General features: G+C 28.1%; 1 protein-coding gene across 1 annotated transcript in view; it reads left to right on the forward strand.

Annotated features, from left to right (window-relative positions):
- The first annotated feature begins 10,038 nt into the window (after positions 1-10,038).
- LOC100209012 (V-type proton ATPase 21 kDa proteolipid subunit c'') overlaps positions 10,039-16,442 on the forward strand; it is a 64,381-nt gene continuing 57,977 nt past the window's right edge. Inside the window, exon 1 of the mRNA XM_065801294.1 lies at positions 10,039-10,192. Within this exon, the coding sequence (XP_065657366.1) occupies positions 10,123-10,192 (70 nt within the window). The 5' untranslated portion in view covers positions 10,039-10,122. The remainder of the gene's footprint in view (positions 10,193-16,442) is intronic.

The following is a 16,442-nucleotide window of genomic DNA, read 5'->3' on the forward strand; positions in this document are numbered from 1 at the left end:
TTACTGGTGACCACCTGTTGCAGACAACCTAAAAGTAATATAATAATATTTTCAAACCATTTAAAGGTTTTTATTAAATTTTAATAAAAATTTAAAACCATTTAAAACAATTTTTATTAAAAACAACGAATAGCACAAAATATTATTGTGTATGACATGTCTGGCGACAGACATATAATGTTTACAGTACACTAAGATGCTGATACCAAGATTTTCATTGACGATATGTTTCAACACTATATCTTTCCAATAATGAACAAATTAACCTGCGTCAATCGACTTCAATTACTGAAATATATTATATAGTGGTTTATTTATTTTGTTACACTTTATTAAAAGCAGGAATATACCCAATGGCTTTCCGATAATAATTAACCTAAAGTTAAACAGTGGGCTAAGATTCCCCAATCACATCACCTTCGAAACTCTAATTATGCTATAATTTATAATTAATTAATTAATAATTCTTAAAAATATTCTTAAACAATATAAAATAATGAAAATTATTTTGGATTTATTCTTGAATTAAAAATGTTCTTTTTTCACGCCTTTTGCGAAAAATAAATAAAAAATTCTACATAAACTTTGCATCTTTGACCGGCACAACGATATTTTGAAATTTGCGTTTTTTCAAGAAAATTCTTGATTCGTATTAAACATTGGCCATTCTTCTAGAATATTTATGAACTATTAGAACTGTCGAGAAGATCAGAGAACTTATCAGAATATTCTAGAACGTTCTTAAACTGTTTAAAATCAATAACACAAAAAATAAATATAAAGCAATCGTATTCGAAGAACAATTATTACTACTTCGTGAAAATGATTCACAATATATTTGCAAATCTAGAAAATCTACTCATTTCCAAAGCTTTTTGAGTGGTTTTTCATAAAAGTCTTTGTCTATATCTTTTAAATTTGTTGTTTCTTATCAGACCGAATAAACAAAAAAATAACATTTTTCTTGTTCTGCTACAGTAAAACTAATTCCCTAATTGTGCTCAATTAAGTAGAAGTAAAATACTTACAGTGTTAATGAAAAATTAGAAGTTGAAAATATCTTTTAAAAATTACATCAAACTGTTATAAAAAGAAGAGTGACAAAAATACAGTTAATAAAAAGTAACAATTCTTTTTGGCTATTTAGGTTTATTAAAATGGTGCGTTTGGAGCATGCAAATGCTAAACACTATGGATTTTCTCTTGCCTTGCTTAATTTTAATTACTTAAAAAGTACTTTATTCAAGAACTCCAAAATATGACATATTATGATTTATATAGAGTGATTAGCGCCACCCCCTGCAATGTTGTCGATAAAGTCTGTATCAAATGCAATAAAACTTTTAACTCATGGTTTGATACCGATTTCTGAAAAACTAATTTCTTGAAAAATTAATGATTGAAATTCCTAAGAAAACAATTCTTAATACTATTTAAATGCAAGTTAGTAAAGTTTATGCTTCATTCAAAACTTAATATCAAAAAGTACATATAATATGAGTATCAAAATTGCATGTTGAAATTTAAGTTAAAATTTTTATTTTAAATTAGTATTAGTATTAGCAGAAACACAATGGGCTAATACAGATCTTAAAATAATTGACTTCAGTAGTTTTTGTTTCTCTTACCAATGTTTGATTTTGATGTTCAGATATATTTTCGGACATGCTGTTTACGACTAAAATTTTCAGTGGGCACCAGGTCACAAGCTCGTTAACGCAAGAAAGATCGAAGCAGTTTCCAAACAGCTAGTTATAGTTTGTGAACTGAGCAGAATACATTTCAGTTTTCATTATTTGTATGAGTTGTGATGGAGTTGGAATCATTACATCACTCAAATTGATCAGAAGACTTCTTCCTTTTGGATTCTCGTGTACTTTCAGATTTTCATTCTCATTTATGCTGAGCGATGACTCATCAAAACCATTAGTTATTGAATTGTCATTAACGGTTGGATTAGCTAAAATATCCTCAATTAAGTTTACATATTAGCAAATATTAGCATTATATCACTCGAAATAGCCTAAGAATCGAATAAATAAATTCTACACAACCTGAACCCAGATAAAATATTTTTTAGTGTCATTATTTTTTGCCATGCTGAAGCAAACATACCTTAAAAATTTGAACGACAAATAATAACTCCTGGAACCTGACCCAACAGATATTTTGCTGTAGAGCTATAATAATCTTTCAGTGGCTTGAATAAGGTGCAATCGCATGGCTGAAGCCAGTTTTTTGTGAGTGAAGGCATTTTAATTATATTTATTTTGTTCTGGATAGCAATATCAATTAGTTCAAGGAAGTTATGAGAATCGTGTCCATCCAGAGTCAACAACTGAAAATCTTTTGGTAAACCATAACATTGCTAGACCATAATTAGTTCAACCACGTGTTAAAACACCAACCACTTGACTTATGTTAAAACCCATTAAAGACCTGGATGCCTTTTCCTTTACTATCACCTGATGTGGAATATACTTGACCTGTGGATTTACACAGGCAATGACAGTGATTGACTCTCAATTTCCTCTTGTTTAAATAAGGATTGTTTTTGTGTCTTTTGGTGCAACCACTTTTCTTGGTTTTAATTCAAGTTGTAGACAAGTTTCATCCATATTCCATATGGATTCTGGTTTACCATTTGGTTTACTAGATCCATGCACTGATGGATCAGTAAACCAAACGGTACAGAGGGTTTTCCTTCAGGTTGTTACAGAGTAAATCTATGCCGAGCCTGCGCTTAATCAAAGACCATTCCTTTTTTAAGTTCAATTTATGCTTTCTGGCAAGATTTCCCAGCATAATTTAAGAACTGTAACTTTTCAAAACCTACCCCTAACTCTGCCCTGTTGCTAGCATAATTAATAAGTTTTTTTTTTCCAGAGCAAATGTTAAAGTAGATTTTCTTCCTGGCTTTGCACCAATAGCAATTTTTCCTTAAAACCTGTCTCTCAGTGTTGTACGTGGTACATTGTACAACATTGCTACCTCACGCACTGAAAATGATGACTCTGATCTGACATGGTTAATCGGACTATCTGTTGTGGAACCAGTATTTCCAACAGATTCATTTTGTTTATCGCGTCGACATTTCCATCGGCAAACGACATTGGCTCGATGTCTACAAACGCACCATAAAATAACTTAATATTTAAATGTTTACTATGCGCAGGCCTTACGATAAGAAGAAAATACTAACCACGCGTACTAACTCATTTCAAATACTTAAGTAAACAAAATACCTCAACACGCGTGGTTAGTATTTGAAATAAAATTTTCAAAGCTCTAAACCTCACAATAAATAAAAATAAACTATAAATAAAAAATAAGTAAAAATAAATTTATAAACAAATATAATATAAATAAATTAAAAATTAATTTATAAATGAAAAAAAATGATAAAACTTTTAAAAACATTAGGTTTTATAAAAGCACAAAAAATCCAAACAATGGCGCTAATGTACTTTTACACCATCTCGGAATTTACTCATTTCAATTGCAGATCCTGAAAGGTCGTTGTTTAAAACGCAATGGGTTTTGTTAAAGTTATTTAATAACCTGGTTTTTATTGTTGTAGCGCTAACTAACTTTCGTCAAGCCATAAACTATAAATCATTAACTTTGTTTTCGATATAATAAATAAATCTTAAAATAGCATTTCATTATAAAAATAAAATAATCAATTTATGTTGGCTCTTACTTTTTAAAGCATTCTAATATGAAAGTGAAATGAAATATAAATTTTAATCTGATGAGAACCGGTTCAAAGTTTTCTAGAAAAGTGTTTTAAGGCTAAATAGTTTCAAAAACAACGGTTAAAGTTATTTTGCGAAAAAAGATGGGTAATATTAATTATAACTGTGTATTTTTCAAAACTTCAAAATTGAGTTTAAACTTTTTACTTTTATGAAATTTGTTATGGAGTCTCCTTTTATTTCATTTTAAACGGCGATCTTTTAAAATCTGCGATTGAAGTTAGTAAATTATGAGATTGTGTGAATTTGTGGAAAAAAGCATAATTTGTGATGTGGCATGGCGGAATAAAAGATAATTGGCAAAATCTAGGAGCAAAGATTAAAAGCCCCCAGTGTAATGTTCACCACAGAAATCACTTCATCGTCTGAAAATCAGACTTTAAAGCCTTGAAAAATCAGACCGGGATCAATTCAGAACTTGAAAAGTCAATGAGAAATGAGGTATCTAAAATGTATGAATTTTTACGCTGCGTCCTGAACTTCACTCTCCATTTAGCTTCGAGAAATCTAAGTTTTTGAGGTGTGTTGAAACATGTGGTGAAACTGTTTTTGCTGCTATTAAAGAAGAGATCCACACAGCCATTTATTTTTCCATTATTGTTGATATAACTCCAGACGTGTCACATACGGAGCAAATCATTCTTCGATTTGCCCAGATCTGACAACCAATAGATAGTAAAAGAGCGTTTTCTGAAGAAAATTTGGAGAAAAAAATGGTTTTGACTTTACGAAGCTAATTATAGACGTTTTGGATCAAAGCCGAATTGATTTAAAAAACTGTAGGGGCCCGGGCTATGATAATGGGGCTAATATGTCCAGTGTATACAAAAGAGTGCAGGCCATCATTCTTGAGAAAAATTCTTGAGTTTTGTTCATGCCTTGTAGTGCGCATAGTTTCAATCTAGCTGGCATTTATTTTGCTGAATCCTCTACTGTAGTAAAGAACTATTTTGGCAACATCCAATCGTTGAATAACTTTTTTAGTAGTAGCCCAATACACTGAAAAATTTTAACTGGGGCAACTGGGCAGTATCTTCACAAAATATTCCAAAAAAGATTGAGAGCGCACATAGAGGCTGTCCGGTCATCGTCGAAACGACCAAAAGAAATACTGAAGTTCTTAAAACTTCTTGAAGAGCTTGATTTAGAAGATCATCAACTGACTTTAGGTAAGGCACTCAAAATATGGGTTCATTCATTTGAATTTATTGTCTTGACTTCTTTTTGGTTCAAGGCTCTCCTATGTGTCAACAATGTCTGCCTCCTTTTTCAATCAGAAAGCATTTTTTTAGATGACGAGACAAAGTTATTAAAGACTCTAATCAATTTTCTTGACCGACTACGTTCTTCTTGGTCCTTAATCCTCCAAGAGGCAAAACTGGTTGCATCTGGGTTAGATTCGTAAGTAAATGAGATAAAAGAAGAGGAGTTAATTGAAGAAATCCGCCATCTAAATGTTCTAAAGCGATGCTTTTGGACAAATAGAATCTCTTTCTTCTATCAAGTTTGATCTGCATTTCGCTTCGCATTTTTAATACAATCCCGGTTTCAGTGGCTGAAGGAGAGCGCTTTTTTAGTAAGCTTGCTCTCATTAAATCCAAATTGCGATCAACAATGATTGAAAAACGCATTACTAACCTTATGGTGATTTCAATTTCAAAACGACCTTGCCAAGACTTTATTGTACGAAAATGTCATCTCAAGTTTCGCAAAGAAGAAAGCTCGCAAAATAAAATTAGTGTGATCTGACTAGTCTTCATAACTAACATTTTATTAATGAAATATAATATTCCTTTCATTTGTATTTTTGTTTTATCATATATAACCAAATTCAAATATAGAGTGTTTATTGACAGCGATAGCTAATACAAAAATAATTATTACTTTCATTAAATTGTATTTTGATAGCAGACATACGGACTGTAAACAGTAAAACTCATGCTTAATTCAATATAACCAGGAATCCAAAGTTTGGGGCACCGAACAAATATTGACTCAAAAATATACTTTGCATATATATATACAGTGCTGGCAAAAAGTCTTGCAACAAGGCACAATTTTACACAAATCAATGTTTCCACGCCAGTAGACTCAGTGTTATTATCTTATATTTTTATCTTTAGGTATAAATATATTTATAAAGACAATTTTGTAGCTTAAACAGTTAATTCAGTGAAAATCAAGGCTAAGATTCGGCAGCTTAGTAAAGAAGAAAAAGCATGCATTCAACGTCTTGCTAAAAGTGGTATGCCTCATGCAGACATTGCAACAATTTACATGGTTGAACGCACTACAATTTGGCGTGTCGTAAAGCAGGTTACCCTCTGTCTCCTAAAAAGAGGTCTGGACGTCCTAGAGTCACTTCACAGCGTACTGACTTCAGGATGGTAACAATGGTTAAGATGAATCCTTCAATAACCTCTGGTGACCAACAGAACAGCATACCAACACTTTCTAATGTCTCAAAGCGCACAATCCGTCACAGACTTTCTGCGGAACTAAATCTTCTGCATCAAGATTGGACAGAAGAGCAGTGGACACAGGTGATGTTCAGTGATGAGTCCATGTTTCGTCAGTTTTCTGATGTTAAGCTTTTTGTTCGTCGACCTACTAGTTCTAATCCTACCAATCCTAAATACACATGCAAAACTGTGAAGCATTCACCTTCTGTAATGGTGTGGGGTTGTTTTTCTGCTCATGGCCTCGGAGATTTATACTTTTTGCCCAAAGGAGAAACTATGAATGCAAAAAAGTACCTCAACGTTTTGGATGAATTTCTAATCAATTTCATGATTATTCATCAGTGCAAAATTTTTCAACATGATTCAGCACCATGCCACACTGCTAAGTCTGTGAAGCAGTGGCTTGGATCAAAAAACATACAGTTGCTTGATTGGCCTCGAAATTCTCCAGATCTCAACCTAATTGAAAATCTTTGGATGTTAATCAAGAAGCGTGTATCTGCTAAGAACTGCAGTTCATTATATGGTTTAAAAAATGCTATTTGTCATGTATGGTGTACAGAAATTACATCAGGACTATGTGAAAATCTTGCCAAATCCATGCCCAAACGAATTAGTGCTGTGTTAAAAAACAAAGGACATCCTACCAAATATTAATAGTACATCTGTTTAAAATGATTATACAATGTAATAAAAATAATTGAACTTGTTTTTGGTAAAAATATAATATTTTTGGAAGTATTATTGTTTTTGGAAGTAATTATGAAAAGTAATTATGATGTTGCAAGACTTTTTGCATTTGTGTACACATTGCAAACATTGATTTTTGTAAAATTGCGCCTTGTTGCAAGACTTTTTGTCAGCACTGTATATATATATATATATATATATATATATATATATATATATATATATATATATATATATATATATATATATATATATATATATATACATTATATATAAATTGTGCAAAACAAATTTAAAGTTATCCGGATTGACTGTATCTTGTTTATTATATAGTTAATATATTAAATTTTGTTAATATATATTAAAATTTAATTAGTAATTTATATTTTAGACTCATTTACACAATGTTTAAAAATCGCATTAAATTTTGTAAAGAAAAATCTCATTGTTGCCAAACATTTATTTGATGAAAACAATTTAATGGTATAGAGAATTGTCAAGTTTGTTAATCAAAATGAAACAGGAGATAAATTAATTAGAAGCAAATATCTTATGGAAATAAACAGTAAAAGGAACATATGCTGTTTATTTCCATAAGATAATTATGGAAATAAACAGCATATGTTTATTTCTATAATTATCTTATGGAAATAAACATAAAATACTTCATCCCAGCAGTGGGAAAAGCCTGGAACAGGTTGTTAAAAAGTTGAATTATTTTAAAGTCCACATTAAAGGATTGATTAAAAAATACAAAAACATTTAAGTTCAATAAAAAAAAAATCTTGAGTAAACTGCTTCACAGTTAAAACAAATGTTACCCAAGTGCTAAAGGTTTGTTTATCTTATATGCTCAGAGCTCGCTTCGAACCCGCGATCTGGGGCTCTAACCACTGCGCCACGGCCGCTTTAGTCTCAACGAGGAGCTTTACAAAAAAATGAACAACAAGCTTAAAAGTTGAATATCTGGTTAAATTAAATAAGTTATCGCTAAACACAGAAAAAACGAAACACGTGTTGTTTTAATCTAAAAAACAAAAATACCATTTTACCAACAATATTTTCCTCACTAAAAATTAATAATGTAAACATTGTAAAAGTTGAAACAATCAAATTTCTTGGGATACTTATTGTCGTAAGTATCTTTTGGAAAGGTCATATAAGTACAATAAACACCAAGACTCCAAATAACTTTTAATACTCTGCAAAGTAAAATCTATGTTATCCCAAAATTATCTAAAGCCTAATTATTTTTATTGCATCCAAAGTTATGTAGAAATATATTTTTCATTATCTCCTTTTTTGATTTGTGTAAGCCCTAAATTTTTTATTCATATGCTAATATTACTTATTACATAGGCAAATTCACACTAATATATACCAAAATATTTTTTCACACTTTAATATAAACGTGGATGTGAACAAGACCGGTGCAATAGAGGGATGGGGGAGCTGTGACCTCCCCCCCTCCTCATCAATGATTTTTTCGTTAGTTTAGTCGGCAAATTTGACCCTTTAGACAAGTTAGTCAGAAAATTTAGACGATCAGTCGGCAAATGTCGACTAGGCAGTCGTGAAGTCGGCAAATTTTAAAAAACAAAGACCTTTTTTTCTTTTACTCGACAAAAGTTGTAATGACAAGTTGTAACCCCCCACCTCCACGTGACTTCTACTAGCGCCGGCCCTGGATGTGAAATTTTCAGATTCTTTTAAATCTTTAAAAATGAATAAATCTCCGGGTTTACCAGTTTTTTCAAAAATATTTAAACGAGTTATGTATAACAGAATTTATGTCCATTTTGCAAAAAATAAATTCTTTCACCCTAAACAGTTTGGTCTTCAGAAGAATACTTTAACGGAGCATGCAATTATTAAGTTAGTTGACTTAATTACCAACAGATTAAAAAAAAAAATTGCACTAGGAATATTTATAGATTCTTTTAGAAAAAATAAATTATTATGGTGTAACAAACAAAGATTATGTTGAGTTGAAAGTTACCTTACTGAACGGAAACACTATGTAGTCAATCAGGATTCTGGTGCATAAAAGATTTTGTGTAAAATTCAATAGGGTTCAATTCTCAACTTTTTCTTATTTCTAACTTATATAAATAAATTCTGTAATGTTTCTGCAAAATTAAATTCATCTGTGTATACTGATAACACTTATTTGTTTATGTTCAATAATGATATTAGTTACCTATATAGAGATACGAATACTGAACTGATGAAAGGAATTTCATCAGTTCAGTATTCGTAAGAATCTCTCAATAAACGTAGATAAAACTCATGATATAGCATTTTATAAAAGTATGATAGAAAAAAACATGCCACTCAAACTACCAGTTCTCTTTTTGAATGAAAAACAGATTAAAAAACAGGAACTTTCAAAGTGCGTAGGAGTTAATGTAGATAAAAACTTATCTTAGCCCCTACAAATAATTCGCCAAACCAATAAAAAAACAAAACAATTAGCATAATATACGGAATTAGTCCACAATGTAAATACTAAAAATTTTAAATTAATTTACTTCAACCTGATTCATAGCTACATTTATTAAGATAATATTGCGTGGGTGCACAACCTGCTAAACTTCAAGAGATATTTAGTGTGCAAAAACATGCCAGCAGAATTATATACCAAATAAATAGATTTGAACATGCAAAACCATTAACAAGGGAAATAAAAGTTAATTTAAAATAAATAAAGATAAGTTAATTTAAAATAAATAAAGATTTATTTTAATTTTTAATTGGGTTTTACTTTATTGCTTTGTAAAAGTTTCAAATAATTTTTGCATTAATGTAAGTTAAACTTTCAGTGCTATTTCAGAACAATATATATATATATATATATATATATATATATATATATATATATATATATATATATATATATATATATATATATATATATATATATATATATATATATATATATATATATATATATATATATATATATATATATATATATATATATATATATATATATATATATATATATATATATATACATATATATATATTACATTTATTTTTTATTCAGAACAATATTTGTTAAAAAAAATGGTTCTACCCAATTTACTAGATTTACGGGTTTAGTTAATAAAACGGGTTTTAAAAAACAGTAGTTCTTTAATGACACCAATTTACAAGTTTTACGGTTCATAAAACTTCGATTCGATTTACCTCCGATCTTATTATAAAAAATGGCGGTTGGTTATATGGTACACTATGGAATAGTTTACTCTGTTGGGGTGTTTCTTATAATCCTTGCCGGTATGTATTTACTATACAAGCATGTTTTTATGCAAAAAATATTATGCTTCTTATTTATTGTATAAATCTATTTGACATCAAAGACATAAAAAAAAGATTTAGCTTGAATACCTTCAGTTTTTTTCCTAATATATAGGAAAGATTTCAATAACGTTTTAACGCAATATTGAATCAAATAAATCAATTTAATAAATGTTCCATTTTTAAGAGAATTTTTATCAAATTGTCAATTAAAACTGGTTTTAAAGTTTTCAAACTTAAAAATATAAATAATAAAAAACTTAAAACCTTGAGGTTTTTTAAAGGCAAATAAAAGGTAATTATTAAAAAGCTCCAGACTTTTGTACTAACATTTTTTGTCAGTACAAAGAATAGTGTCACACAGGGTTCTGTTCTAGGGCTTTTATTGTTTTTAATATATATTAACAATCTGCCTCACTCTATAAATAATTTGATTGTTCATCATTTTGCTGCCGACACTAATCTTCTATGCACAAATAAAACACTTGCACAGCTTTGTAAAAAGTTAATTCAGATCTCCATCATTAGTTAAGTAGCAACTGTATTTCTTTAAATATCAATAAATCCAAATTTATTATTTTTCACGCTCCAAAAAAAAAGACTGATAATGATATGAGAAAATTAGAATTAACGGTTAAAGACTTTTCACATCTAAATATATCTCAGGGTATTTCTTGACAAAAACCTGGTACAATCAGCTAGTTCAATTGAATAAAAAACTCTTATGTTTCAGTAGTATGTTGTCATTAATACAACAATATGTTCCCCAGCATTCTAATATCAATTTACTGTTTCTTTTTCTCCTTATATTATTATTATATTATAAGTTTATAATACTCTTAACTTATAATTAGTTTTTTATTCGTTTAATTAAGTTTTAATCATTGTTTTGCAGTTGCCTGTTTGCTTTACTGTTATTTCATTATCATTCATCATTGTTATTGCTAATACTTTTTATAGCTGTTATATTTTGGTTATTGTTATCCTTATCCCTATTATACCTAATAATCTTTCTTATTGATATTATTAACTTTTAACTACGATTATTGACATAGCTATTTACTTATAAATCATTATCTCCAGATCATTTCAAATTTTGCAAAAGTTAGTGATTTTTACTAGTTTAACTATGGCTTGAAACTGTCATTTGTGTAAAAAAAAATTAGTTTAATTTGCTGCTCATTTCAATGTGGCATTTGTTTGTTTTGAACTCATTCAAAATGGAGCAGGCTTGATACTTGATACTGTTTGACCTTAAAATGTTTGAGGTTAGCAAAAAATTGCTGACCTTGTTTCTAGGTTTTATGGTAACCCCTTTGTGTCAAATTTTTTTCTGATCAAATGCCAACCTCTAACAGTTTGAGTTCAGCAATTTATTGCTGACCTCAGTTTTCCTAATTCAAAGTGTTAAATTAATGATTATATTTCATCTCGTTTTAGATTCAGATGAAAAAATCCATGCTTCAATAGACATAGTTTGCAAATATTATGATATAAGTAAATTCTTGTTCACTAAACTTTGACAAAGTTAATGCTCACTCTTTATTTCATCTAGTTATATCATCTTTGCAAAAATACTTTGAGGAATTAAATGTATTACTATCGTTAATAAGTTTTGAACTTTCCATTATTATATAACCGAAACACGATTAAAAAAGGGACACTATCAATTCATTCAATCCTCATTGATAATTACAACATTAAGCACACACCAACTGAGTCTTCTTGTGGAGGTACATTGTTATACTTATCAAAAAAATTAATATATAAATGACGGAATGATTTAATGATTTATAAACCATATTGTTTAGAATCAACATTAGTTGAAATAATTTTTTCTAAAAAATCTAATATTGTTGGTTGCATTTATAAACATCCTTGCATGGATATAAATGATTTTACAATTATCATGTCTGTCGTACTTCAATAAATAAATGCTGAAAATTAATTGGCTTTCTTACTAGATGATTATAATATTGATCTGAAACAATCAAATAATGACTCTGCAACACCCGATTTTTTAAATTTGCTTTCTTTTTATAATATTTGCCCTTTTATCACTTTGCCAACCAGAATTACTAACCACTCTACGCAATCATTGACAATCAATATCTTTTATAATTTAATAACTAATGAAATTATTTCAGGAAATTTGACAACTTCAGATTCTGTTCACTTACCTCAACTTTAAATTTGTCCTAATTTTAATAAGTTATTTATACCATGCAATCACAATATATATCACAGAAATTTTAAAAACTTTAATAAATTAAACTTCATATCAGTTTTATTAAAAGTTAATTGGGATAATCTTTTAGAGAACAGTGGTATTAACTCTTGTTTCCAAACGTTTAATACTGAAACAACCTTTAGGCTGTTTCAGGAAGCGCGTGCGGTCGCAAGTCTTGTACGTCCACGCTTACTGTTATTTTTTTAGACAACTTGACCACGTTTTTATATAGTAAGCGTTTTACGAATTAGCGGCAAAATAAAGCTAAAAGAAACAAGGGAATAAATCAGCAATACTCGAAGGAAAGAACCGAAGACTATACGTAATAGAAAACCTAAATGAAATAAGCTAAAAAAAATTTAATATAAAAAAGTAAATTGCTCACAAAAAAATTGTATACCTAAATATTTACTGTTTTTGTTTTCTTATTTTTAGAGCGTTTATTATTTTCCACTACCAAAATTGAATCAAGTCGAGAAAAAAAGTAGATAAGAATATAACGAAAATAAAAATATTTTTTGGTTTACAATTTTTTCGCAACTTCTTTCAGTCAGTATGTAAAGGAAATCTTTATAAATTTTGGTAGGCACACGGACAGTTTTTAAATTTGTTTTTCAAATGTCTTTGCTAAACTTTACTGTTTTTATCAATGGACAGGAAAGCGAGAAAACTAATTGCTATTTATTTGTGAAAAAAAATTTTTATTTAACAAGTTTTTTATGTAAAAAAAGAAAACAATGCTGCAAAATTTTGTGGGCTAGTGCATTGTTTATTTACTGAACTTTCTTAAAGAAATTTTTAGGAGCCTATTTAAAACTTTTGTATAAATTTTTAAATATATTTTTTTAAACAGAGCAATCGTTATGTTCATTATCTCTATTAATTCTTATTAACATTGGAAATTGGGCAATATAAAAGAAACATTTCATACATGCATCAGATGCTGTAAATACATTTATTAAAGAAACTATGTTATTCTTTTATTTAACTTATTCCGTCATTACCAAAATATATTAATCAAATAATATTTTTTACAAATAAATAACAATTTATTTTTTTATTTTCTTATTATATAAGTATTGAGAAAAAATGTCAAATTTAGCAAAAACATTTTTAAAAGCGAAAAAGCGTAATAAACAAATAAACGTAACAAAAAAAAATTGACAAAATTGCTTATAGTTCTAGTGTACATAGCAAAATAGTTTTTGAATTATATGGACTGATAAAAAATTGTGAATAAATTGCATATCAAAACTTTCAATTGTTGTTAAATCGATATAAAAGATATTTTTTCAACAACGACAAAAAAAGAATAAAAAAGTTGTATAAAAATTTTATAAATTTTTTTTTGTAATATACTTTTTTAATTAATAAATTTTCTAGTTTATTTAATTAAACTTCATATTTCGTCACAATTTTGTTTTCTTATTCAAGAATTGGATTTTTTTTCTTAGTAAATAAGTTTAGCTTTTTGCCGCGAATTATTGAAGCGCTTTAGAAATTAAAATATGCAAACTGCTGTGGTCAGTTAGTCTAAAAAAAATACTTTAAACATGGACGAACAAGGCGCGCTTCCTGAAACAGCCTGACCTTGATTTTGAATTGTTACGCCCCAATTTAAAAAATTAGTATTAAGAACTTCTAGCGTTGATTTAAATCTTGGATTACAAAGGGAGTCTTTTCAAATCGAATCAATCTTTAAAAAAATAAAAGTTAAGATCAAAAGATATTAGGAACATAAACACATTTAAAACTGATTTCAAACGATATAAATACAATGAAAATTACCTTAATTAAGCTTATTAAAAAAATTCATTTAAAAAAGTTCTTTACAGAAAATGTAAAAAATCTTTGCAAAATTTGGAAAAGAATTAATAATTTGATAAATGTAAAAAACTCTAATCACTTATTTCCCAACTGTTTACAAGGTAATGAAACACATATAACTGAACCAAATCTTATTTCTGAAAAGTTTAACACTTTTTTTACAAACGTCGCACAAAAACTTAAATCCAATATTCATTCGTCTTACATAAACTCTACAAGATATCTTAAATATCCAAATTTACATAGTCTACTCCTATCTCCAACAAATATTCCTGAAGTTTTATCTCTTATATCTAACTTGAAGCCGAGAAAATCAATAGGCCCAAATAGCATTCCCACAAACTTACTTATCAATTTTAACAATGAATTTTCAAATGTTCTTTTAAACTATTTAATATATCATTCATAAATGGAACTTTTCCGAATGTTTTAAAATTATCTTGTGTTATTCCAATATTTAAAAACGGCTCTAAACCTTTATGTACTAACTACAGACCATTTCTTTTTTATCTAACATTAGTAAACTCCTTGAAAAACTTATGTATTCTAGAATGTACTCTTTTCTCAACTCTTTTAACTGTTTAAATGAATTTCAATTTGATTTTCATTCAAAACATTTTACCTGCCATGCATTGATAAGTATAGCTGAAAAAATCAGGAAAGCTCTCTACACTGGTTATTTTGTTTGTGGTATTTTTATAGATTTACAAAAAGTTTTTGATAGCGTTAATCATAACATGTTGATTTCTAAATTAGAACAATATGGTATTTGTGGTGTTGTAAATGACTGGTTTCAATCTTATCATACAGATTGGAAACAATTTGTAAGTATTAATGGTTATAATTCTACTTATAAATCTTTTGAGTGCAGTGTTCCTCAAGGTTTGTTCTTAGTCCTCTTTTGTTTATAATTTATGTTAATGACATAAACAACTCTATTTGCTTCTCCTCAATTCATCTTTTTCCTGATGAAACAAACCTATTGCATATCAACAAATCATATAATTCTCTATATAAAAAAATAAATTTGGATCTAAAAGGTATTGTTCACTGGTTAAATGCTTACCTAATATGTCTTAACGCAAAAAAAAACTGAACTAATCTTTTTTCATCTTCTAGAAAGAAACACAATCTAAACAACAATTCTAAATTTCAAATCAAAGTTAATAATAAACAGTTATATCCTACAAAAGTTATCAAATATCTCAGTGTTTTTATTCACTTCAATCTCTTGTAGAATTTTTATACTGACGAGCTACGCAAGAAACTAACTCGAGCTAACAGAGCACTTTGAATAATTGGTCATTATGTCAATAAATTCACACTAAAGAATATTTACTGTGCATTATTTTTATTGCATCTTAGTTACTGTTGTCAAGTTTGGGGTCAAAACAACTATGACATAAAAAAGTTGATTCCTCTCAACATCAGTCCATAAGAATCATAAACTTCCAACCTTTTTAAAACTCAGAAGTATGGTAAACATTCTGTTGTCTATCAGTACATTTGTGAATGGAACAAGAATCTTGGATGCATAGTGAATGAGTTCAAAAAACTACAACTTCAAACACCTTTATCATCTTTTTAATCTTAAACAAAATCAATTTAAAAAAATTCTAAGAACAATTTTGTTCTAACTTATTGACATGATTTTCACTTAATATTTAAAATATACTCTTATTTTTTTAATTATGATTACTACAACTATTATCATTAACTTCTTGTTTGTTTATTTTTTATTATTATTATCAAAGTATGATTTTTAAATGTTTACTTAGTTTATGTATGTTCTATGTGTTTATACTTATTATTAATTATATTTTATTTAAAAACTGGTGTCGCTTCTTTGATCAGAATTCTGTTTGAGTGTCTTTATCAATAATTTAGTTATTATTATTAAATACTTATAATTAATTTACTCATTATTATTTTATTTTATATTGTTGATATTATTATTATTATATATATATATATTTTAATCAATTATTTTTACTTACTACAATCAATAGAATTATGATTTTTATTATTATTATTATAATTATTATTATTATATTTATTATTATTATAATAGTATTGCATGATTTAAAAAGGAGAATAAATATCTTGTTGCTGTTCCTCCCATCTAAGCTATTGTTGTACTGTTTGGGGTCAAAAAGGTAGTTTTCTATTAAA

This window comes from Hydra vulgaris, chromosome 07, assembly GCF_038396675.1.
Source record: "Hydra vulgaris chromosome 07, alternate assembly HydraT2T_AEP".
In the NCBI taxonomy this organism is placed as follows: Eukaryota; Metazoa; Cnidaria; class Hydrozoa; order Anthoathecata; family Hydridae; genus Hydra; species Hydra vulgaris.